Source organism: Erythrolamprus reginae, chromosome 4, assembly GCF_031021105.1.
Source record: "Erythrolamprus reginae isolate rEryReg1 chromosome 4, rEryReg1.hap1, whole genome shotgun sequence".
Taxonomy (NCBI): Eukaryota; Metazoa; Chordata; class Lepidosauria; order Squamata; family Dipsadidae; genus Erythrolamprus; species Erythrolamprus reginae.
The window spans coordinates 68,921,052-68,947,211 of NC_091953.1; the positions used below are offsets into that span (position 1 = coordinate 68,921,052).

Sequence of the window (26,160 nt, forward strand, 5' to 3'; positions counted from 1 at the left end):
TTCCCTAGCTTGCACATCACTGTTAGAGCTAGGAAATGTCATGGATTGAGTAAAATGTGGTGATTTTCACTTAACAATGCTTTTGCTTAACAACAAATTTTGAGCTCAATTGTGGTCATAGGTCTCTGTCTGTCTGTCTGTCTGTCTGTCTTCCTTTCCTGTCTGTCTGCGCCCCCCTCCTGTCCCCTCCCCGGGTAAATTACAGAGTCAATACTGTATTGTTTTTTTATTTAAGGTTACAAAGCAAATGAAGAATCATTTTGAGTATTCTTTAAAATTTCTTCAGTGAGATCCATAGCTAATCTGGCAAAAAAAAAATTCACCTGGCAAAAATTTTTATTGTTGACATTAGGCACAGCCAGAGAGATGTCTTAAAAGGCAAACAAACTGTCAAAAAAGTATGTTTTTTAAAAATATAATATTTTGGTTGTTGAATTTAATTCTGCCTTGGCGCGGGGCAGCCCCCGCAGATGGGTGGCTGGCAAGGACCACGCATTCCCATCTTTGTGTCCGCTGGGGTTAAAGGAAAGTTTAGGGACCCCCGCCCCTTGGAGAAATGCCTCGTTGGTGACATTCTGAGCGTTTTTGCCTCCCCACTCCGAAAACCCCACTTCTCGGCAGCTTGCCGAGGCTGAGAGGAGAGTGATTTTAAAAGGCACTCTCAGCTTGGGGTTTTCTCCCCGCTGAAATGTTGCTCGCCCGCTGCCCTCAACACCCGCTTTGTCCTCGACCCGGCAGAAGAAAACCGCGTCCTTTCCTGTCGCTCTCTTCCCGAGAGGTGGGGTGAGGGGGTGTTGAGAAGACAGAAGCAAGAATCCACCCCCCCCCCACACACACACCTCATCGGCTTTCCCCCCCTCTAGCGCGGCATTGGAGTGTTTGGCTGGCTCCTTTTCTTGCGGGGAGAGGGGGGGAAAGCTGGGGGGGGTGGATTCTTGCTTCTATCTTCTCGCCACCCCCCCCACCACACCTCACCGGCTTAGGAATGTCGTTGCCTCCCACAGCCACTTCCCCACGCGCTTCGGATGTGCCTGCCTTTCCTACAGCGAAGACAGGCGGCACCTTCCCGAAGGGCTCAGCTAAGCGGGTGGGGGAAGGGCTGGCCATTTGCCGCCTCTCTCCGCTGTAGGAGGGGCAGGCGCAAGCAAAGCAACGTTCCAAAGCGGTCTCCGGGAAGCGACCGAGGGAAAGGCAATCGTCTGCCTTTCCTTCAGCTCAAAAGAGAAGGCAAATGCCCTGCCTTCCCCCAGCCGGTTAACCCAGCGCTTCAAGTTAACCGGCTGGGGGAAGGCGGGGCATTTGCCTCCTCTTTCGGGCTGAAGGAAAGGCAGACGATTGCCTTTCCCTCGGTCGCTTCCCGGAGACCGCTTTGGGACATCGCTTTGGGAGAGGGGGCAACCCCTCCCGGTTTAAGAAGCAAGAATCCCCCCCCCCAGCGAAACGGCTTTTTTCTTGTTTAGCGCGGCGTTCGAGTGGTTGGCAGGTTCCTTTGCTTGCACGCAAGAGCCAACCACTCGAACGCCGCGCTAAACAAGAAAAAAGCCGTTTGGCTAGGGGGGAGGGATTCTTGCTTCTTAACTGGGAGCAGTTGCCCCCTCTCCCAAAGCGATGTCCCAAAGCGGTCTCCGGGAAGCGACCGAGGGAAAGGCAATTGTCTGCCTTTCCTTCAGCCCGAAAGAGGAGGCAAATGCCCCGCCTTCCCCCAGCCGGTTAACTTGAAGCGCTCGGTTAACTGGCTGGGGGAAGGCGGGGCATTTGCCTCCTCTTTCGGGCTGAAGGAAAGGCAGACGATTGCCTTTCCCTCGGTCGCTTCCCGGAGACCGCTTTGGGACATCGCTTTGGGAGAGGGGGCAACTGCTCCCGGTTTAAGAAGCAAGAATTCCCCCCCCCCAGCGAAACGGCTTTTTTCTTGTTTAGCGTGGCGTTCGAGTGGTTGGCAGGTTCCTTTGCTTGCACGCAAGAGCCAACCACTCGAACGCCGCGCTAAACAAGAAAAAAGCCGTTTGGCTGGGGGGGGGGGAATTCTTGCTTCTTAACCGGGCAGTTGCCCCCTCTCCCAGAGCGATATCTTTAGCGGTCTCCAGGAAGCGGCTTAGGGAAAGACAGCCGTCTGCCTTTGCTTCAGCTCCAAAGAAGTTCTGGGAGAGGGGGCAACTGCCCGGTTAAGAAGCAAGAATCTACCCCCTAGCCAAACGGCTTTTTTCTTGTTTAGCGTGGCGTTCGAGTGGTTGGCTCTTGCGTGCAAGCAAAGGAACCTGCCAACCACTTGAACGCCGCGCTAAACAAGAAAAAAGCCGTTTGGCTAGGTGGATTCTTGCTTCTTGACCGGGCAGTTGCCGCTTCTTTCTAGCTGAAGCAAAGGCAGACGGCTGTCTTTCCCTCAGCCGCTTGTGCCCTCTTGTGGTGACATGTCAGTCACCCGAGTATAAGTCGAGGTCGGGTTTTTCAGCCCATTTTTGGGCTAAAAAAACCCGACTTATACTCGAGTATATACGGTAGTTAAATTCCTTTACATTTATTGTTTCTATTTCAACTATAGTCTTTATTATCATTTTCATTAGAAGCTAAAGTAACATCATTTTTTATTCCTCGAAGGTAAATACAACGGCTGTGCATCACATTGACAGCCTTGCAGCTCTGACTATGGATCGTTCTGGACTTATGCGGGAAGGACTTAGAGTTCCCAGTAGTATTGTCTATTCCAATTTATGTGGACTTGGCTCAGACAAGACCCAGGATGCTACAAGTGCTATTGCTGGCCTTGGATTTGGTCCTGAAAGGAACTCAGATATACAGTTCAAGTCTAATCCCACTGAAGCAATTGAAAGTGGAGCTGGAAAGAACCCAAATGGCTTCAGTGCTCTTTACAAAACACCACCTGGAGTACGAAAGAGTTCTGTTCCAACTGGGGAGACCTTAGGCTTGGACAGAAATTCAAGTGACAAACAAAGTCCTCTCAGCGTCAATGGTGCTAGTTACCTAAGGCTACCCTGGGTAAATCCTTATATGGAAGGTGCTATTTATCCTTTTCTTGACTCACCAAATAAGTATTCATTGAATATGTATAAGGCTTTGCTACCTCAGCAATCCAATTTTAGCTTGCCACAGCATGTGACTTATTCACCTGTATGTACAAATGGTGAACGTTTTTTATACTTGCCACCTTCTCACTATGTTGCTCCCCACATTCCATCATCGTTAGCTTCATCGATGAGGATCTCGGCTACATCAGCATCACCTGCAATTCCCCCTTTGGGACACTGTCCAGATAAAGGCTTATCTTGGAAGATGGGAGTGAGTCCAGCAAATTCTATAGACTCTCATACCTATCCACATATTCAGAATAGTAAACCACCCAGAATTCCTTCTGGTAAACCAGCTGCTAACAATATACCAACTGATCCTTCTATTTTGCTGTCACATTCACCCAGGCCGTCACCTAGAATGCATCTCCCAACACAAGTTGGAGATACTTACTCAGAGTTCCATAAACACTTTTCTAGAATTTCAACCTCTCCTTCTTCAATTGCACTCCCCAAGCCATACATGAATGTAAGCAGTGAATTTTCTTCCAGAGTCTCAAATGGGAAAGCTCCCAAAACACATGATCCAAATGAATTTTCTCAGCAACCTACAGTACATGCAAGGAAAACAGGTCATGACAGGAAAGATAGCAGATCACCTCCATTATTAGAAAAGCAGCAAACTATTACCAAAGATATCATTGACAAACCCCTGGATTTGTCATCAAAAGTTGTTGATGCAGAAATAACTAAGTCTGATCATGTTAAGAAAATGATACCAACTGTGCTTGTTCATAACAGGACTGGAGGAGGATTGGTTTTACCTGGAGGTGATCTTCCAAAAGAAACCATTTCACCTGGAAATGGTTGTCCTGTCTATAGACCTGAGATAATTAGCACTGCACCTTCCTCCTGGGTGGTACCTGGTCCAGCTCCTAATGAAGATAACAGTAGCAAAAACATTCTGTTGAAAAACAAAGCCCCTGGCTGGGTAACGCCTCAACAACGAAGTTCTTCTTGCCCTAGGATGGGAGGTACTGAAACAGTAATTAATAATACTTCAGGATCTTTATCAACTGAAGGTCGCCCAGCATCTGCTTCTCCAGCTCCAAATGCTAATGTAGATTGTCCAAAAACTAACATTTCTGTAGAAACCACTGCATCTGTCATACAGCACATAGGACAACCTTCAGTATCATTATCATCATCATTGTCATTATCACCACCATCAAAGCATAGTAATAAGGCAGCTAAAGGCAATAATCAAGAACCTATGTTCAAAACAAATGAAAACACTCTTGCTCCAGGTTCCATATTTTTTTCTCCAAATGATGCATTCCGATCACCATTGCCCTATCCAAGAAGCTATCTCCCGTATCCAATTCCAGATGGTTTAGCATTAGGGCCTTTGTCTCTACATGGAAAAGGACCTGTGTATCCTCATCCGGTTCTGTTACCTAGTGGCAGTCTTTTCCCTGGGCATTTGGTTCCTAAACCTACTATTCCATACAGTTTACCCAATAGCAGTGGTGACTTTATGACATATCAAGATGCACTGGGTATGGGAATGGTACATCCAATGTTGTTATCCCATGCAGCTCTTGAGCTAAAAGATGATAAATCAGAAAGGAGATCTAGATCACAAGAGAGGCTCCGTTATGAAGACCCTGCTCTGAGAAACAGATTGCCAGAGATGCTAGAAACCAGCACAAAGTTACACTTTGAAATTCCTGCAGAGAGAAATGTGAAATCACACCAAAATTCAAGTAATAATAAAAATAGTACCAAAAGTGATAAACTTGTGTTTGCAGAATTGAGAGATGAGCAAGGTGCAAAAGGTGAAACTGATCTGACAAATCCGAGTTTTCCTATTGAAAATGGTAATCAAACAAATGACCCTACAAAGCACAAGGTGGAACAAGCCTTTCAGCATAGAGATTTTATTGTAATGAGAGAAGAATGTGGGAGAAATAATTTCCATGAAGCATACAACTTTAAGCACATTCAGAATCCAAACCCATCAATCTTCAACTTAAGGAAAGATGAACTCTCAGCAAGCCATAATAGAGAGAGATTGACAATTCCCCCTTCTGTTTTTCTGGAGACTGCTCATGGGAATGATGGCTTGGCTATGTCTTTTTGTAAAATGCCAAATGATGCCAAACAGCTTGGTATGGGAAATACACAGTCAAGTGTTGAAATCAACCAGACATATGCCAAAGATGGGACTGAGGGTATGGAATCTAACGATGGCAAACTCGTGAAACCTAAGCCATCTAAGCTGGCAAAGAGAATAGCAAACTCTGCTGGTTACGTAGGTGACCGATTCAAGTGTGTTACAACTGAACTGTATGCAGATTCTAGTCAACTGAGTCGAGAACAACGAGCCTTGCAGGTGAGTCTCTGGGAATAACTTACCAAAAACAATATTTGCTTTATAAAATTGCAGTTGAGAATGAAAGTTGATGTTTTGTGGGTTGGGAGAATGTATGTATATATTACAAATTTAAGTTTGTTGACAAAATTAATGATACGTTTGCATATATGAGGGTACTGCTATGAGAAGAGAGGAAGTTAAGCATTAATAGATACAAATCAAATGTAAATAATAATAATTTTATCTCAATAAATATATAATAATGAATAATTGAAAAATATGTGTTTCTTATTTGCATAGGTAGTATTTTTTTATAGCTTGCTAGCTTGTTTGGCCAACATTATACAATAATGGCAAAGATTCTAATTAATATTCTAAATGTGGCATTTGATAAAGGAGCTGCGTTTTAGTAAATTAATGCAACTTCTTTACTAAGCAAAACAGCATAGAATAATAAAAGCTGTAATGAATTTAATGTTGAATGATAGCAAATATTGTAGGTTAAGTTTACAATTTATGACAAGATGAGTTAAGCCAAATTATTTGCATTGTTAAGAAAAGAATTGGTTGATGCTTATAAAAATGGATGAAATTATCCAAATGATCCATTGAGTGCCCATTTTAATTACATAGATGGAAGGATTACAAGAGGACAGTATTTTATGTCTACCTGCTGCTTACTGTGAGGTCAGTTCTTCAAATTTTTATTATTAGATTCTTAAAAGTTTGAGTTAAAATTTCATTTCAAAACACAAAGGGAAGTTGTGGGCCATGATCGTCTTTACTCATTGTTCTGTTTTTCTTTTTGCTTGTTATATTTCTCAAAATGTGTGTTTGCTTGCCTATATTATATACAAACGTCTCCATAGCATCTCTCTATATGTTTATGTATAAATACAGTATCATTTGCATACTGATATTTTATAATTTTGTAATTATACATAGCTCAAATAATTGTATGTATCACAATTTTTATGCATTACATATTTCATTTTGAATGTACTTTTATTTAAGGTAAGGTAAATAAAGTAGCTCTTATTGTGAGTCCAATTTTCATATTGTTTCTCTTTCTAGCGTGCAATGATGCGCTTCTCAGAATTGGAGATGAAAGACAGAGAAGGCAATGTAGCAACCAAAGATTCAGAGGTCTGCCGATTCAACCAAGTAGAGTGGGAAAACTTGAAAGGAAATAATGAGAAAAAGCCTAACTCTGTTCCTTCGGAAGATGTCATTGCTGGGCCAAAGGACAAAAGCAGATGTAAGCATACATTAGTCTTATGAGAACTAATTTACTTGCTGAAAAGGGAGATGTTCTAATTTGAATAGTTGGGGAACTTAATATATATCTTTTTTATTTGGTGCATTTCAATATCTGAACGGATAGGAAATTCAATTATAGTTTACTGGTTTATTTCCTTAACTTTTTGATATGTTGCTTATGATTCATATACTCACCTACCAATAAAAAAAATATTTTGAAACACTCTTAACCTCTGTTTGTGTAATATCAGTGAATTTTTTCTTGGAAAATATTTTGCTGTACCTGAAGTTGCTACGCAGGGCTTGTTTCTATTGTCTTTTCTATCTGTGTCTCTTGTTGTGACTGCTTTTGGTTTCAGCTAAGTTTTCTGTGAGTGTAGAAAACTCAAAGGTAATTCGTAAGTTAAAAGAAAAGCAGCTACGTTTTCTCCTCTCATGCATTTGGGCAGGCCATAACAAGTGACAGGATTGAGTGAAGAACTAGCCCCTATCAAATGTAGCAAAGTTCAAATAATAAGGATATTGAATAAAAGGCACTCATGTCATCAAGTTTAAGATACATATAATGCATATCAGTTGACTGAAATGTGTATTTAGTCAAGGAATATTTGGAAATAATTCTAAGAAGCAGTGCATGCATGAAAAAAACATGGTGGAATAGGATTATCCAGTTAATTTTACTGTATTACATATTTTCTTCTGAATTTAACAGCTTTGTTTCTAGAAAATATAGTTATCAAATATATGTTCAGGCTGATCCTATGGCTTGAAACCTCAAAATTACCCAGTAAATAGAAATGATCAAAATTAAAAATCACACATCCATTTCCACCTATCCCTTGATAGCAAATCTTATTTTGAATGCTATATAGAATAAAAAGCAAATTATTGAGGGATGAGGGATGTGTACACACACACACAAACACACTGCATTGGCATCCTTCAGTCTCGAAAGATATACAATGTTCCCTTGACTTTCACGGGTCCGACATTCGTGAAAAGTCTATACCACGGTTTTTCAAAAAATATTAATTAAAAAATACTTCGCGGGTTTTTTTCTACACCACGATTTTTCCCACCCGTGACGTCATACGTCATCGCCAAATTATTGTTAATAAATAATTATGTTAATAAATATCGGGATCATTAAGTATCTTCTTCAATGGTGAGTACCAGTAATAATGGTGTGTAATAATCTAAAGGTTGTTAAGGGAATGGGAAATTGTAATTTAGCGATTTAAAGTGTATGGGGATGTCCTGCGATACTGTGTAATGTAGTATAGTATAAATTACTTCCTCATCTCTACTTCGCGCAAATTTGACTTTCCCGTGTGGTCTTGGAACGCATCCCCTGTGAAAGTCAAGGGAACACTGTACACACACACACACACACACACACACACACACACATAGACATAAAAACATAAAGTGAACATTAAACATCTTAAAAATACACATATAGATCTTGTCAGATTCCATGTTTTAGGGTTGTATCCAAAGCTTTCCATGAACTGATAATAAATGGTAAAACCTTAAAATACAGTCTTTTAAATGATACATGTATACAGAGATCAACTAAGAGAGAAGCTGTTAAAGTGCTAACTATACCATTTGTTTCATAGAAAAAGAAGTTCCAAAGATTTGCAGACATTATCTTGGAGTTATTTCTTACTGCCTTTATTATGACTTGGAGAAAACAAAAAAACAAAAAACAGCTTTATCTTAAAATACATACTGTACAGTATTTATTTCTTAGACCCTAAGCCAGTTTTTGTTTAAAAGCTTTAGATGATGTACATAATACTTCTTGTTCCCATTATTCCCATAATAAATATGAAGTTTAAAACTTTCCTTTTCTAAAATACCCTCTCTCCTGAAGTTTCTAAATTTCTGCAAGATTACAGTCTTAAAACATCTGCTACAGACCATACGTTTTAGAGCATAGTTTTGCAACCTTTTGGCTTGCTTGGGCTGCATTGAGTGAAGAGGAATTGTATTAGGTGGCAGATGAAATATATGCAGGGTGTCCAGCAAACCTGGAAAACGGAATTATCAGGATAATCGGGGGTTTGGGAAATATCAGGGAATTAAAAAAGGGAATAAATCAGGGGGAAAACCCAAACTATTAAAATGTTCAAAAGTCAGGGAAAAAACGTGGGGAAAAAAATGGATTGCACTGTCTGGCAGAGTCAAGCAAAAATGAGCATAACTGTGGCAACGATTTGCTTCCTGAACTACCAATATTTCTCCATGGCTTAGCCGTTTGGTATGACATCATTATGACCGCACCTTAACTAGATTGCAAGTTACAAGGAAATATCAGGGAATTTCAAAATGGTTTCCTCCTAGACACCCTGTATTTGATATAGTTAATGTATATAATAATAAACTCCCTTTATTTTTTTATATTTTCTATTATCTTGTAGGGCCACATTACCAGCTGCTCAGGGCCACATGTGGTCTATGGGCCATGGATTGGACATGTCTGCTTTACAGTAAATAGTAATAACCTTTACACTTATAAATTGCTTCACAATGCTCACATCCCTGTCTAAATGACAGAGTCAGCAAGTATATTTCCCCCAACAATATGGGTCCACAGATAAATTAAAGGAAGAATATGGGAGATGGGACAAACAAGACAAGGCAGAAATAGGAGAGAGTATTTTTAAAAACATCACTCAATACCTGGAACCACAAAAATATAAAAAAGACACATGAACCTAAGAGACGTGCCTAATTTTTCTTCCCTAGATGAAGAAAGGAAAGGGGAAAATAAAATTGTAGTTTCAAGGTTCATATTTGTATTTTTCTCCCACAGAATTTGGTTTGCTTAGACCAATTTCTGCAATATGAAATATCCGATATGTCAAAGTGAGTTTTGCTATATTGTATATAGCATTGCCTTTAAGGTTTAGGGCTATGTTAAGGATACAAAATATCAAATCAATTTTCATGGCCTTGTATGTTTGCCATAGTTGGGTAAAATAATATTACTATTACTAGTTACTATTATTAGATTTTTATCCTGTTTTTATTTAGATATAAATCAAGGTGGCAAACATTTCTAATATTCTTGCTTCCTGTTTTTCCTACAACAACACTGATATTGTTTGGGCTGAGAAAGAAAGACTGGCAAAATTCTGGAAGAAAGATAGTAATGATATATGGGTGCTGTATTGTATTGCATTTTTAAAATATTTTAGTTACTCAATTATTACACTTATATGATATTAAAATAATTCAGAGAATTGTAGGCTGACAAAGTACAGAGCTAAATACCTTTTTGCAGTCACTCTGCCTTGCTCTTTTCATTGGTAAATTAATGGCTAGATATTAGAGAAAAGAAAACAAGGTATGTAATTTCCTAACCCTCTGAATGGCATAGTATGGGAGTAGTGGGAAGAGTTAATACATAACAGGAGAGACTGCTAGGTCACATTCTGTCTACGGACCATCTCCATTCCTGATCTAGATTATGCTTAAGAAAAAGGATGCTGAGTTTTTCCAACCCAAGGACTGTATTGCATATTTGAAGAATGGGATTCAAACTTTTATTGTCAATGCACACTGTACAATGAGGTTGGATGAGCTTCCCTTAGTGAAGCCCTCCCAGACACAAAATGCATCTCAATAACTCTGTAAAGAAAGAAAATCCCAACCCAGTAAATCAACCCTCCAGACACATGATTCTACATACATATATGTGCATAATATTACATTATGTTATATAATGCCAGTGTGAATATGTTGCACATTGTGCTGGCCCTGCAAGTCTATCATACTAAATAGTTATGGTGTTATGTTGCATTCAGAAGTCTGACAGCCCATATGGATATACAATATCATGAATAACTTGCCAGTTATATATTATCTTGCCAGTTGTGTATTTAATAATTTCCTCCTGTTACATTATTGCATTACAGATTTCAATTTGGTAGCAAGAGTTAAGAACCATATCTAAGGTTTGGGGGACTTTATTCAAAATCTTTGCACGCTGCCTGGAACCTCAGATTATGGATCTATTTTATAAGTTACATTTTTGTCTCCATTTTTGTTACAGGCAGACAGTATTGTTGTAGCCACTTCTTTTTGTTGTAAAATAATAGTTTCATGAAGTATTTGTAAAGTTTTTATAAACTTGGTTTTCTTATTGGTTTTTGTACAGGTCTCTTAGTATTCAGCTTGAAAAAGATTTGTGTTTTAGATGAGAGAAAGGGAAGGAGGAAAATAATCACTAAACTAGATTTTCTTTGAAGAGATCAAATGCATTCTTTCACAATAAACTAACCAAATTAATAATGTGGCTTTATTTAAAGGTTATTTTCATGACACAGACAATATCCATGATCAGAGTTCTGAAATTCCTGAAGACAAAAGTTCTCCTGCAGATATTTGCTTGGAGAGATTTACTGTGTATGAAAAGACAAATGACCAATGTTTAGAAGATGTAAGCCAGGTTCTGTGCCCACATCAAGACCAAAAGCGTAAACATTCTGGTGAGAACATGCAGAATGATGGAACCCCTAAAGAAAACTTTGTAGAAGAACTGGAAGAAGAATTTGCACCAAAAGCAAAAAAGAAGAAGACCTCTAAAGGTAATCAACCCTGGTTGATCTGTTTTAAGGCATGGTTTGTGAAATGAATTACATGCCCCTTTATGGCCTTAATTATGCCAATCCAAAATTCTCCCTGAATGATATTTGGAAATTTGAAAGGTTAAAAACTAGTCATTGGACAATGTAATCATTGGACAATGCAAAGAGCTGTATGCATGTAACCCCTTCCTAAACTAAATGTTTAAAATGCAAGTGTAATGGTGAAGCTGAAAGAATCTGCCCCACAAGTGAACTACAGCTTTTGTTTCAAGTTCAGGGCCTTTTGATTAATTTTTAGTTATTTTTCCATTAGATGACTGGCCTGAGAGGGAAATGACAAACAATTCCTCTAACCACTTAGAAGAGCCCAATTGTAATGAGGTGACCAACCTGAAGGTGTGCATTGAATTAACAGGGCTTCATCCAAAAAAGCAGCGTCATCTGCAGCATCTTAGGGAACTATGGGAGCAGCAGGTATCACCAGAGAGACCCCCACCCGGCAAGTTGGGCCGGCAAAGCAGGAAAGATTTAGCTGAGGCTGTTCAGCCAGAGGCCACTGCAAAGGTCAAAGACTGCACAGAAGAAAGGCACACCAAGAAAAGGTCAGAGGTCAAAAGCAATAGAAGTTGGTCTGAAGAGTCCCTCAAAACAAGTGACACTGAACCAGGTATGCAGAGATTACTAGGGAAATCTAGCATTATTTAGTGACGCATGCTGCCACCAATGCTAAGAAGTTATCAGCAGTGATTTTGGGGGGATAGAATATTATTATATTATAATATATTATAATAATATATTTAATGTAATATATTTCATTGTATATTATAATATCAGTTGTTGCTATGTGAAAGATTTTAAAAACACTATTAAATGAAGTTGTGTTTGTTTTGCCAAATTTATAAAATATAGTGTTAATTATTTTAAAAACAATATCATAGAAACAATCCTGAACAATTTTTATATAATGATTACAAGGATGATAATACTCATTTGAAAATGCTTGATTTTATTGTGGAGTTCTTAGTTATCTGAGCTAATGATGATCATGATCTTACCTAGTTGGGTAATGAAATGTCCGCAAGAAAAACAACTAAGGACTCCACAATTCAACATATATTTTCTTCTATTGGTTGATATGACTAATATGACTGCATCAAATGGGCTAAAATTAAGCCAAGTATAAAATGTTCTGAATTTTTGATCACTCATGGGAATAGGCTGCTCCATTAGGTTTTGAACTTCTGAGCTAAATCTTCATGTTTAGGGAGCTGGGAGATAGATAGACATCAGCTTTTATCTGATTTATGTTAGGAGAAGTGACAGATGATGTCCTGAATCTCTTGTTCTTTGTTTATCATTTGTACTAGTAAGGTCCCTTACCACATCTTTCTTTTCTTTCCTATTTAGTCAGTTAGTTTACTTGTGAACTTCATTTTCCAGAAATACAAGGTGTTCCAAAGCAGTTTAGATAAAAAAGGTGATAATTTAAATACTGTAAGTAACAACAATAATATACCACTGAAATGCTTTATCACTGGTATTGTATCCTTGGGGTGAAATAGACCTGTTTTCTTAGGAATCTCCTATCATAAGAGTCCAAAGCAATTTTATACCTGACTTATTATTCCAAGTTCCTATCACTTGGACAACTATACTGCTGCAGTCAAAAAAATTTCCTTGGGGCTTATTTATGAGCTTATCTACTAGCACTGAACGAGTTAGTTGGCTTGACTCCATTTGACAGTGGGCACTTTCTGAGCCTCCCTTCAGACCACCTTAAACTACTATCACTCCACAGTTGGTAGCCTGAATGCGGCTCAGTGGATCTAGACCCTTATCATAAAAATAATTTGAATTAAATACCTTAATGTAGAGGAAAGCAATATTTCCTTATCATATTATTACTAGGTATTTGAGATGGGCAACAGAGAAAACTATAATGTAATCCCTAGTTACATTTGTGACATAATTTAATCATCTCCAACTAATCCTGGCCTTGCCGTTCATTTAACCCATTCTCTGTACTGTAGGAGCAGGTCCAGCAGTCACATGGGGTTGCTCACTGTCCAATCCGCGTAGGACTGAGCCTGTCTTTAAAAAGATTGCTGGATCCGCCCCTTCCCAAGAATTTGCTCAGTCCTCCTACCGGCAGGATGTGTGGTGGCTCAGCTCCTATCTAAACAAATACATTCCCTTCTTCTTCTACGAGATTCACAACAAAAAGATAAGTAATTAGCCTTCCTATCCACGATCGAAGCAATTTAGCTTTCCAGCCAGCCCTCGGGGCTCAGCTCCGAGCAAGAAGCAGCGATAAGGCTTCCAGTTAATTACATAATTGCTTTGCCTTAACGTTTCAGTCGGACGTATTTCTTCTGCTAAATCTGCCCAGCTGGGAGGTTTTTTATTACTTTTATTACTTTATTTCGGCATCTCCTGCGGAGTGGGACGCTTTACAAGGGCGCTTGTTCTGTCCCCCGGACTTAGTTAACTCTTTATTGAGTTTTTCTTGACGCGAAGGCTCTCAGCGTCCAGTAAATCACCGGCGCCAACCGCCCGCCCATGCACAGGCCGTCTGGTGCCATAAAGTCCGCCGTGTGGCCCAGAGTAGGCTATGAGAGTCTCAGACTTGTACTCCGTGCTAGGCCTTTCAACCAGAGTGCCCTGCCGGTCCCATTGACACGAAGTCTGGATTTATCCAGGCTTGCCTTTGAGGGCAGACGCTCCTGGGCCTAGGAGCTTGGGCCCCCTTCCTCTTGGGATTTAAATTGTTCACCCTATTGCTTCTCCAAAAAAATTTTGGCTCCAGAACTTGTCCCTGTAAATTGTTCAGGCCACGGCTTCTGCTATTCCCAAGGACAGGCACTTCTTCCAGAAACAATCAGGACCCCAGGCCTACTGGTGATGAGATTGAAACCATTCCCCAGGCCTCGTCCTTCTCTTTCGCAGCTCCTGCAGTGGCTAGGCCCACCAGAGCTGAAAAGAGAAGAGATAAAGCACTCCAAAAAATTCAGGAACAATCAGCTAAACGCTTAAGAGTGCAGGCCCAAGTGCATGTTAGCTCACCTGAACCCCCAGACTCCTTTGAGCTGCCTCCCTCAGGTGTACCTGTCTTGTCTCTGGATGAGCCAAACCTAAACATACCCCAGCCTAACTTATGGGGCTTAGGTCCAGAGATACCAGACCATTTGAATCAGGGCCCTTCAGAACCTGAATCTTCCAGAGCCAACAGGGTTCCCTCTGAATTTCCTGCTTCTATTACTAACCTTGCTCCTGAACTGCAATTTATGTTTTCTACCTTAACTCAAGCCATTGATGCCAAATTCAAGGCCGTCAATGCGCAGCCCCATCCTCGTAGTCAAACCCGTCTTAGACCCCGACTTCCTTCTCAGCCTACAGAGTACCTCAAGAACCAGACTCTGATTTCTCTGAGCAGGAATACGAGGATGGTGATGATCCTGAAGACAGGGATGACCCTTTCCAAGGCCTCTCTGAGGATGAAGAATCTCAAATCAAGATCCCTCCATCCTCTACTATTTTTCCCTTTCAGCTGTTTAAGTCTCTACTATTTAAGGCAAGAGCAGCCACAGGCATTTCAAGTCAGGACAAGCCTGCACCTACTTCTGATACTCCACAGGCAGAGAATCTCCCCTTCTTCATGCAGGAGCAGGAAGATACCGAGGTCATTCCCATGCCTAAACTATTTAAAGACGCTTTGCTAAAACAGTGGGATCATCCATCTCTATGTTCCAATCCCTCCTCTAAAGATAAGAAGCTTTATAAAGTCTCACCTTCTTATGAAGATCTTCTGATTTGTCCCAAAGCAGATGAACCGGTCAAGACCCTGCATTCTGCAGCAGCTATGGCTGGCAAGGCAGAAGAAGTCTAAAAACCAGAGGGCAAACGTCTGGAGCAAATGCTCAAGAAATGTTTCCTGGCAGACACCTGGGAAATCAAATGCGCAGCGTCAGCATCCTTCTTTACTAGAGCCATGCTTCTGTGGTTGCAGCAACTTCAACAGCATATTCCTCCCAATGACTTAAGGGGCCAACAAGACCTCAACAAGGTCTTTGCAGCAGCCCAGTATGTTGCGGATGCCACCCTACAGTCCTTAAGATTTGCGGCAAAGTCGGTGGCTGCGTCGACAGTGGCCAGGCGGCTTCTCTGGTTCCACCCTTGGCAAGTGGGAGTGAGGCAGAAGTGGCAACTTTCACTGGGCCCTCTAAAACGTAAGCTATTATTTGGTAACTCACTTGATCCTCTACTTACAGAAACCACTGATAAGAAGAAAATCCTGGGGCCTACTACCAAGAAGTCTGTTAAAACACTTCAGTCCTTTCGGCGGTCCAGACGCCAACAAGATCAGGGGTTCGCGTTTCAAAGAAACTCAGGTCAGTATAATTCCCGGTTTCGTTCCCAATCAGATAGAATCCCCAGGGGCAGAGGCTCTTCCGCCTCGAGGGCCTCAAAAAGGTCCAGGTGGTAATGACCACTCTATCCCCATTGGAGGGCGCCTGGCCTGGTTCATTTCCAGCTGGCACCGCTCCTGTAAGGATCCCTGGGTTATTTCCACAGTGGCACGGGGACTTCAATTGGAGTTTATCTCCATTCCCCTCAAACATTTCATTTTGTGCCCTTCTCCTAGATCCCCATCCTCCCGTCTCCGTATGGAGGAAGTGATCCATCATCTCCTCTCCATTAGGGCGATTCAGCCAATTCCTTCCTTGCAAAGAGGACTTGGTTTCTATTCCATCCTCTTTATGATCCCTAAGACCTCTGGAGGATGGAGAGCCATTTTGGATCTTAAAAGATTAAACCAGTATATCAAATACAGAAAGTTTAAGATGCATTCCTTGTCCTCTATCCTGGCATCTATTCACCCTGGGGACTTCATGTCCTCTTTAGACCTTACGGGGGCCTATCTCCACATTCCCATTTTAAAAGGCCATAGACAATTTCTCTGCTTTGCCTTTCAGGGCAAACACTATCAGTACAGGGCCATGCCCTTCGGCCTGTCCTCGGCCCCCCGAGTCTTTACTAAGTTCCTGGGCACCCTGGCAGCTCATATCCGGGCTACCCCCATTCATATATTGTGCTATTTGGATGACATTTTATTTCACGGTCCCTCCAAAGAGGGCACCTGTACAGATCTTCAGTTATCCATGTTTCTCCTACAGGAGCATGGTTTTTCCATTAATATCAAAAAAAGTGAGTTTCATCCTTCCACCTCCCTTCAGCACCTGGGGGCAATCATAGATTCCAACCTATCTCAGGTTTTCCTTTCTCCTGAAAGGAAGATTAGTATCAAAGAGCTTATCGCTCAAGTCAGATCCCAAAGAAAGGTCTCCATTTCCACGCTGTCTTCCCTACTGGGAAATATGGTGTCCTGCATTGGTATCATTCCCTGGGCACGCCTCCATCCTAGGGAACTCCAATGGCTTTTATTGCCATTCCAGAGATCAGGAACCAGCAACTCAGCATGCTCCATTCTGATCCCTTCTGTCGTCCTGAGATCCCTCTCGTGGTGGACTTCCTCCGCTCTGAACAAAGGATCCCTTTTCAGGATTCCAGACCAGTTTACCATCACCACGGATGCCAGTCTCCTGAGCTGGTGAGCCCATGCTCTGGGCCTGATATCCAAGGCACGTGGTCATCGGAGGAGTCAACCAAGCCAATCAATTGGCTGGAACTGAGAGCAGTGTCGCTAGCCCTCAAGAGATTCAAACCACACATCCTCAACCGACATGTCCTAATCCTAACAGACATTATGGCTACAAAGAGCCACATCTTCAGACAAGGAGGCACCCAGTCCAAGGCCCTGATGCAGGAAGCCCTGAAGCAGGGCCTTTGGGCAGAGAGACTCCTACAGTCTCTGTTGGCCGACCACATATCGGGAATTCTCAATGTGCAGGCGGACTGGCTCTCCCAATCGACGCTGGATACAGAGGAGTGGAGTCTCCATCCAGACTTATTCCAGCAAATCTGCCTCAGATTCAGTCACCTGTCGCTAGACCTGTTCATGACCGCAACCAACGCTCAGCTCCTTCGGTTCTATTCCAGATTCCCATCCCCGGGAGCAGAAGCAACCAACGCACTCAGAACCCCTTGGCCTCCAGGCCTCCTATATGCCTTCCCACCGATTCCAATCCTGCCAGACATGATCCACAAGATCCTCCTCGAGCAGGCCCAGGTAATACTGATAGCCCCTCACTAGCCTCGACAACCCTGGTTCGCAGACCTCTAGCAGCTATCTGTCCAGGCCCCCTGGTGACTCCCCGCTTTGGAGGATATGTTGCAGGAGGGGGTCTCTCACCATCCAGACCCAGAGTGGTTCCACCACACCGCTTGGCTGTTATCTGGCGCGACCTAGACCTTCGAGGTTATGATCCAGACGCCGTGGAAGTGATCCTAAAGTCTAGAAGAATATCTACCAACAGGATCTTTGACCATACCTGGTCTTAGTTTCACCAGTGGTGTTCCCAGGAAGGCCTCTCTCCCTTGGGTATTCCCATTCACAGAATCATTTCCTTCCTCATGAAAGGCTTCCACCTAGGTCTCTCAGCCAACACTATCCAGCGACACCTAGCATCCTTATCCTCAGTCCTGGCAGGACCCTGAAGATAACCGCTTCGCACCTTTCCTGAAATACAAGAACTGTTAAGAGGCATCTCGAACCTCAGGCCTCCCACTGTTCACAGATATCCATCCTGGGACTTACCTCGGGTTCTGCATTCTCTTAACCAAGCTCCATACGAACCGCTAAATTCTGCCTCCCTCAGACACCTGTCCTACAAAGTAGCATTCCTGGTGGCAATCACCTCCTCCAGATGCATTTCTGAGTTGGCGGCGCTCTCTATTCGCCAGGCCTTATGTCAATTTCATACTGACAAAGTAGTCCTTTGATTGGACCCCACCTTTCCTCCAAAGGTCAGCTCCATGTTTCACAGATCCCAGGACATTGTATTACCTTCTTTCTGCTGTAACCAAAACCACCATCTCTCTGTCAGATGGCACACTTTGGACCGTACTAGATCTTTTCGTAGGTCAGAAGTATTAGGCCGTTGGATTCGAGGGACAATCTCCAAAGCTTACAAGTCAGCATCCCTCAATGTCCCACAAGGCATCACGGCACATTCTACAAGAAGTGTAGCCACATCAGCAGCCTGGGCAACTCAAGCGCCCTTGGAGGAAGTTTGCAAGGCAGCCACATGGGCCTCTCCCAATTCTTTTATAAGGCACTATAAAATTGACTCTTGTGCTTCAGTGGATGCTGCCTTTGGCAGGAGAGTCCTCCAATCCGTTATCTTTCATGATAGCCAACTAATCCCTCTCTAGGGACACATCTATTGGGTATGTCCCACGTGACTGCTGGACCCGCTCCTACAGTACAGAGAATAGGTGTTGATTGCTTATCTCAGTGTTTCCCAACCTTTTTTGAGCCGCGGCACATTATTCGTATTTTCAAAATCCTGGGGAACACTGAAAGGGGGGGGGGGGGGCTAAAGAAAAGTTTGGACAAAAAAAACCTCTCTCTTCCTCCCTTTCGCTCTATTTCTCCCTCTTTCTCTCTTTTCCTTCCTTCCCTTCATTCTCTCTCTCCATCCCTCTTTCTTTCTTTCTTCCTCTCTTTCTTCCTCTCTTTCTCTCTCCCTCCTTCCCTTCCTCTATGTCTTTCTCTCTCCCTTGCTCTCTCTCTCTCTGTCTCTCTTGCTATCTCTTTCTTGCTTTTTTCTCTCTCTCTCTCTTTCACTGTCTTGCTATATGTCTCTTTCTTTCTCTTTGCCTCTCTTGCTATCTCTCTGTCTCTCTTGCTATGTCTCTCTTTCTTTCTCTTTCTCTCTCTCTGTGCCTCTCTTGCTAAGTCTCTCTTTTACTCTTGCTATGCCTCTCTTTTTCTCTCTCTCTGTCTCTCTTGCTGTCTCTCTTTCTCTCTCTCTCTGCCTCTTATATGTCTCTCTTTCTTTCTCTCTCTCTCTCAGCTGACTGCAAGCGGGAGCCCTGACGGCGGGAGCCCTGACGGCGGCAGCTGGACGTGGTGCTGGACACTGTATATGCCAGGCACGCAGCGCCAGCATGTACGACGTCCAGCAGCACGTCCAACCGCCACCGTCAGGGCTCCCACTTGCAGTCAGCTGAGAGAGAGAGAGAGAGCGATCCCTCTCGCCTCCGCCATCTCCCCGTGACTGCCTGCGGCCGCTGCGGCCACCCCCCCCCGCTCCCATCGGACACTTGCCGTCGACGCCAGAGGAGCTCCAGCTGGGCGGGGCGCTGCCGGTACTTCCGTCCTGGGGCTCCCGCTCGCAGCTGTCCCCCGCCTCCTGCTCGATGCCGCGGTTTTCGGCGCTCTCCTGCTGGGCCCCAAAGAAGGAAGGCGGGAAAAAGGTGCGAAGAATGGAGCTCTCCTTCTGCCTCCTTCTGCCTGCTGAAGCTTGGCGGCACACCTGGCCATGTCTCGCGGCACACCAGTGTGCCGCGGCACACCGGTTGGGAAACGCTGGCTTATCTGAACGCCTCTTCTCGTACGCTGAGTGGATACAGCAGTCACTTCCCTCCCTATGTCTTTCTGACTATGTGCCTTTATTCCTTCCTTTATTATCAATGAGAGTAGAGCACTATTCGAGCCACCACTTTTTGAGCCTAAGTCTACGGATTCACGAATTCTGGGGAAGGGGCAGATCCAGCAATCTTTTTAATGACAGGCTCAGTCCTATGTGGATTGGACAGTTAGCAACCCCACATGACTGCTGTACCCGCTCAGCATACGAGAAGAGGCGTTCAGGTAAACAATCAACGCCTATTCCTATCTATTTTGTATAGTTTTTTGCAGCTGTCATCCCTACCCAGATGTTAAATGTAACCTATACAGAGGGCAAACTCAATAAGGTTCTTTTATTACCCTTCCAAACATGAGTCTACTTCTATGCTATTTGTGAAAAATGCCTTTTTCATCAAGCTAAGAAGTAAAAGGGATGCAGTGGCATGTTGATCAAGTGAGCTTGTTGATCAGAAAGGTTGGCAGTTTGTTGGTTTTAATCCCTAGCTCTGCATAGCAGAGTGAGCTCCCATTACTTGTCCCAGCTTCTGCCAGCCTAGCAGTTTGAAAACATGTAAAAAGTAGTAAAATAGGGACCACCTTTGATGGAAAGGTAATGGTGTTTTGTGCACTTTCAGCATTTAGTTATGGTGGCCCCATGACGACAGAGACGTCTTCGGACAGCGCTGGCTTTTCAGCTTGGAAATAGAGATGAGCACTGTTCCCTAGAGTCGGGAATGACTAGCACATATGCACATATACCTTTAGAAAGTGAAAGAATCCTGTTCTTGCTAGGAGATAAGCAGATTGTGTTATATTCTTCCTGCCTATTTCAGAGAATCAGGGCATTGGACATAATGCTTTCTCCAGTGAAGTTAGAATTTTGCTTTTCAGAACAATGTATATGTTGAGAAGGCTGATTTGCTTTGTATTCCTAAGTTTTAACATCAGGCTATATCTTGTGAAAATATGTAAAATTGTAGGCCTATTTTGTAGGGTACTGAGTAGATTCAGCTGTGCTATTTCAAATTACTGTGATTTTTCCTTTACATATGTCAGTGTTTCTCCATTCAAATAAAATTTATGGAAAATGAACACATGGAAAACAGATAATTTTCCCAATACAGGTAGTCCTTGGTTTATGACCAATTGTTTAGTGACCAAAGTCATGACCTATCTGAAAAGAGGAGGATTTACAGAAATGCTGCTGTTTGCTGTGTCCCAAGGATACATGATGCATTATGATGGTTTTACAGGGGTTAAAAAAAAGAGTAATGGACGCTATCATGCTTCAAATAGATAGGAGGGTATGGGATAGTGGAAGAACAGATAAAAAAAGCAAGAAAGATAGGATGAATTATAAGAAAAGGCAAACTATGGTTAGAATAGAATGGGCTGTAGAGGATTTGTGAGGGAGGGAGGTTGTATGTAAAAAAATATTTTGAGAAAAATGAATTATTGGAATGCACAGATTATGTTCCAGGTGTGAAAAAGAACAATTGGTTGTACTTGAAGAAAATTGTAGGTCATTAGCAATGTGTTTTAGAGGCTCAGACCATTATGTTGTAATAGGGTTCCTGGGAAAATCACTTGCTTTTTAGGTTTACCTGTTTTTCATTTTTGTAAAGAGAATTTCTGGTGGAACAAAACCTGGATTCATCAGAATGGGGCTTACCTTTGGGTTTAATTAAGATCCCAGCTCTTCTCCACATTATATTTCTTTACAGAACTTGCATGTCTGAGTTATGGCAGTCATTGTGTGATGGCGCTGTGCCACTTTCAAAATTCTAGATGTGCCCAGTGTCTTAAATGTCTTTGAAATATGCATATGAATATTTCTAAAAGAAACATTCATTTAGTTCAGAGATTAGTAGCAGTAATGAATTGTTTTATATTGAAAATATGGCTATAGGACATATTTCCTTGTCACATTTTTCTCATGTATCAGGCAACCAGGTTTTCAGGCATCGATAGAAGACTATTGCAATACATAGAAAGAACTGTGGGATTTTTTCCTTGAGAAGTTATTAATGGGACATTGTATTATATTGATTCCAGTTGGATTAAGTACATAGCATGCTTACAAAACCTTGATGTTCTAAGAAAAGGTTAGGTGCTTTCTATTGTTTAAGCAGAAAAAGTAGCTATTTATTTATAGTAATGTTATATAGATACATGGATCCATTAAACCATTTCAAAAAGCTGCAAGAAATTGACACCAGTCATCTTCATATGCAAAGGGATAATTTTCAAAGGCAAGAATGAGAAGTGGATATTTAAGTGCCATTTCTGCTTTTGGAAATCATCTGCATCTGTTTACATATTCATAACAAAGCAAGTGTCCTTTGAAGTGTCCTTAAAAAGAAACCCCCAAGGTATAAGGTTCAGCAGTTCTATACCTAAAAGAGCAATATATTCCCATTATAGCATCATGAAGTTACAGGTAAGGAAGCATCTTCTCCCATTTGTATCCAAACAGTAACTTGAGAAGGTAGAATGGCGTCATATTAATTTGTCACTATTTCTGTGATGTGGTATCTAAATTGTGGGATTGTTTATTGTCCTTTATCTAAGGCAAATTAGAAAACATTGCTTAGAACAATTCACTGTATATAATATTTGTTTTAACAATTGCAGTTAAAATTTGTATTTGTTTAAAAATAGTAGTGTAATACATATATAAATATTGGTGCTTTTAAACAACGCAAGTACTTGTATTGAATGTTAAATATGTATTTATCTTCTTATTCAACATGCTGTACAGTGCGCAATGCCTTTCGTTCCATGTAGGTATCCCTCTGTTGCCAGTGTCCTCACATATGAAGAATCTCTCCATTAATATAAACAACAAAAGGCAAACTCAACCAAGCTATACTTTGACTTCAAGGTTGGCTGCCAAGCAGCAGAAAATTAAAGAAAACTGGAAGACAGATGGGCTGTGCATGGGTGAAGAAGAGGATTTTCAGGCTGCATCCCTGTTGCAGAAACACATCGAGTGTGAGAAGCCGCCAGGGAAACGTCAGTGTAAAACAAAACATTTGGCACTGCAGGAGAGGAGAACAAGGTCATCCTTGACTGGAGATGACATAACAGATATTGAAAGCATTGAGGAGAAGGTATCTTTTTATCATGACTCAATTGCCATTACTATCAGATTGATAAAATCACCCAGATTAAATTCTTAAACATCTCCTTTTTGCATTAACTCTAGGTTCATTCAACTCTAGTTCAGCTTTCTCTTAGACATATTACATGATTTCATGGAAATCTTGTACATTGATATAGAACTTTTAAGAAGTAATACTGTAATTGAGAAGATGGCACTACCATACATTTTTAAAGGAAAGATTTTCAATGAATTATAGAGGATAGATGGAATGAGGTATGGAATTCAGTGAAGATTTTGACAGATTAAAGTAAATGAGAATCTGAAATCAACTAGAGGCTCCTCCAGATTGAGATTCTTCATCACTCAAATCACTTAGGTGCATCTGTATGATTGCCTGCAGCAGCAGCAGACTCCTCATTATTGCCTTTTTTCAGCCCTCACAGCTGCAGATTGCAAGTACACCTCAGGAGATTGCCCCAAGTCGTCCTATGCCCCCAGAAGCTCGAAGACTTATTGTCAATAAGAATGCTGGAGAAACACTTCTGCAAAGGGCAGCAAGACTGGGATATGAGGCAAGCATTGTTTCTGAAGATAACTATTTTGAATTAGAATATAGCGGTAGAAGATGTTTGGTGTCACATATGCTCATATATTTAAGAATCTGTATTCCCTCTTAATAACTTAATAAGCAATAGCTTTGGTTTTTCATTCAAGCATACAATTAATGCATTTTGTGAGTGGGTTTAGGACAAAAAACATATAAACCCATGTAATTTAATAACCTGCAACTTGAATTAGGTGTCTGTCATTGCCATTAAGAACTACGGTAAGAGTATGGTGTGCATTGTAAGATTGGAATTTTTTATCAAGTAAGATAAAAGTTGGGATAGAGTTAAGAGATCTATATATTTTTGCTGCATTTATAAAGGATTAATGATTTGCCTTATTTTTGGTGTGAGAATCTAAGCATGCTGCATTTTAAGGTTGCTTTAAACATTGCATTATTGGTATACTATATAAATACATTTTGGGAGTCATTTAACAAATATAGAGTCCTTGGAGCCAGTTGGTCTTCGGAGATATACATTGCAGAGGACTAGGGATTCCACTCATAACGTGAAAATATAATATCAGAAGTGTGTTTGTCTCTCTCTGTAACTTTTCTCTGTTTTAAGGCATTGGTCATGTTTTGTGAAAACGATACAGTGGTACCTCGAGATACGAGTTTAATTCGTTCCGGACCTAGGCTCTTAAGTCGAGCAGCTCTTATCTCGAACGACTTTTCCCCATAGGAATTAATGTAAATAATTTTAATTGGTTCCAGCCCTCAAAAAACTCACAAAGTTAGTCTAAATTATGCAGAAAGACATGTTTTTAATGAAGAAATGTACATGTACATATAAATGAATAATGAAGTTTCTTTCACTTAACTTGTAAACTTTCTTAAACTTTTAAATTTACATATGTTCAACTTCTCTGCCACCCAATCCTGTAGGACAGAGGTCCCCAACCCTTTTTGCACCAGGGACCGGCTTTAAGCGATCAAGAGAGGAATGGGTGAATGAATGGACGGAGGGTGGGAAGGAAGGAAGGAAAGAGGGAAGGGACAGGAACAGAGGAAGGAAGCAAGGAAACTTATGAAAGGGGAGAGTAAGAGAGGAATGAGTGAAGGGAGGGAGGGAGGGAGGGAAGAAGGTGGGAAGGAGAAAGAAAAGAAGAAATAGAGGAAGGGAAGGTAAAAGAGAGAAAGAAAAAGAGCAAGCAAGCAAGAAAGAAAGAAAAAGAAAAAAAGAAAAAAAGAAAGAAAGGGGGAAGGGACAGGAACAGAGGAAGGAAGCAAGGAAACTTATGAAAGGGGAGAGTAAGAGAGGAATGAGTGGAGGGAGGGAGGGAAGAAGGTGGGAAGGAGAAAGAAAAGAAGAAATAGAGGAAGGGAAGGTAAAAGAGAGAAAGAAAAAGAGCAAGAAAGAAAGAAAGGGGGAAGGGACAGGAACAGAGGAAGGAAGCAAGGAAACTTATGAAAGGGGAGAGTAAGAGAGGAATGAGTGGAGGGAGGGAGGGAGGGAAGAAGGTGGGAAGGAGAAAGAAAAGAAGAAATAGAAGGGAAGGTAAAAGAGAGAAAGAAAAAGAGCAAGAAAGAAAGCTGCAAGCACCCCCCCGAGCCCCCCAGGCCGGCTGCAACCTTTTAAAACACGCGCGCCGCTTCGCAGCTGTCTCCTGAAGCCGAACGCGGAAGTTAGGGTTCGGCTTCAGGAGACAGCTCCTTGGCGCTTGTATCTCGAATTTGGGTTTGTAAGTAGAACAAAAATATCTCTCCCCTCCCAGCTCTTATCTCGAGTTGCTCTTAAGTAGAGCAGCTCTTATGTCGGGGTTCCACTGTATATGTTAAATGTCAAGTTAAAAGTCCTGATATTGCTTATTTATTTAAAGTTTTAATTGAAGCTTTAATACGCAGCCAAAAAAAGGCAAAGAACAGAAAAGAGATTATATACATCTTAATGAGAAGCAAGAAACCAAAATGTTCCTTAATAGGTGAATCTAATTTCATACCTAGGATTTTAATTGTAAAAAATGACTCTGAGGGAAATATCAGGGAAATTCACAATCCTTTCCCCCTGGACCCCCTGGTAATGTAGCAAACCAAGATCCAAATATTTTGTGACATACAAAATATCCCGCTTCCTATGTGGCAAGGTGATCTGACACCTTATCAATGCAGAGGTTGCATGAAAAATAGGTTTCTGGTTTTAGATTTATTGGGTTGGGCAGCAACTTAGTCATTTTTCTTAGCTATAAGAAAATGTTATTGTATAGTTAAATACAATATTAAATGTTATTGTATAGTTCATTTTATCAAAAAGAGAAAAAGGGAAATTTGAAAAGGAGGGAGAGGAATATAAACTGATCCTTTTAACACATACTAGCACAGGCTGCAATCTTAGTAATGATTTCACTTTACCCTAGTAAGACAATATATCCTAAATATCGAAATTTTAGAAATTTGTCTGTTAAATCAAGCAGAATTACTAAGCAGTTCAAGAAGACTCAGTGATCTACCTAATTGACTGATTACCAAATTGATAAAGGTTAATTTCAGGAACTGTGGAAAAGGACTTGGAATTGAAAAATGGTTAAGAATGCCATCTTTCATATTTTTTGTTTTATTAGCATTGAGGTTAGTCATGGAAAACCAGCTCTGGTTGTTCACATCAAAGTGGTAGACTAGTCAGCAAGTATTGGTATATAGTATTGCAAATGCTTTT

General features: G+C 41.5%; 1 protein-coding gene across 10 annotated transcripts in view; it reads left to right on the plus strand.

The window, feature by feature from the left end:
- BCOR (BCL6 corepressor) overlaps window positions 1-26,160 on the plus strand; it is a 134,019-nt gene that overhangs the window by 71,440 nt on the left and 36,419 nt on the right. For 6 of the 10 annotated variants that reach the window (XM_070750542.1, XM_070750544.1, XM_070750540.1 and 3 more), the window contains exons 4-10: window positions 2,596-5,418; window positions 6,034-6,087; window positions 6,475-6,658; window positions 10,980-11,258; window positions 11,572-11,925; window positions 22,579-22,904; window positions 23,332-23,469. In XM_070750542.1, the coding sequence (XP_070606643.1) occupies window positions 2,596-5,418; window positions 6,034-6,087; window positions 6,475-6,658; window positions 10,980-11,258; window positions 11,572-11,925; window positions 22,579-22,904; window positions 23,332-23,469 (4,158 nt within the window). The remainder of the gene's footprint in view (window positions 1-2,595; window positions 5,419-6,033; window positions 6,088-6,474; window positions 6,659-10,979; window positions 11,259-11,571; window positions 11,926-22,578; window positions 22,905-23,331; window positions 23,470-26,160) is intronic. The other 4 variants (XM_070750546.1, XM_070750547.1, XM_070750548.1 and 1 more) reach the window with 3 other exon arrangements.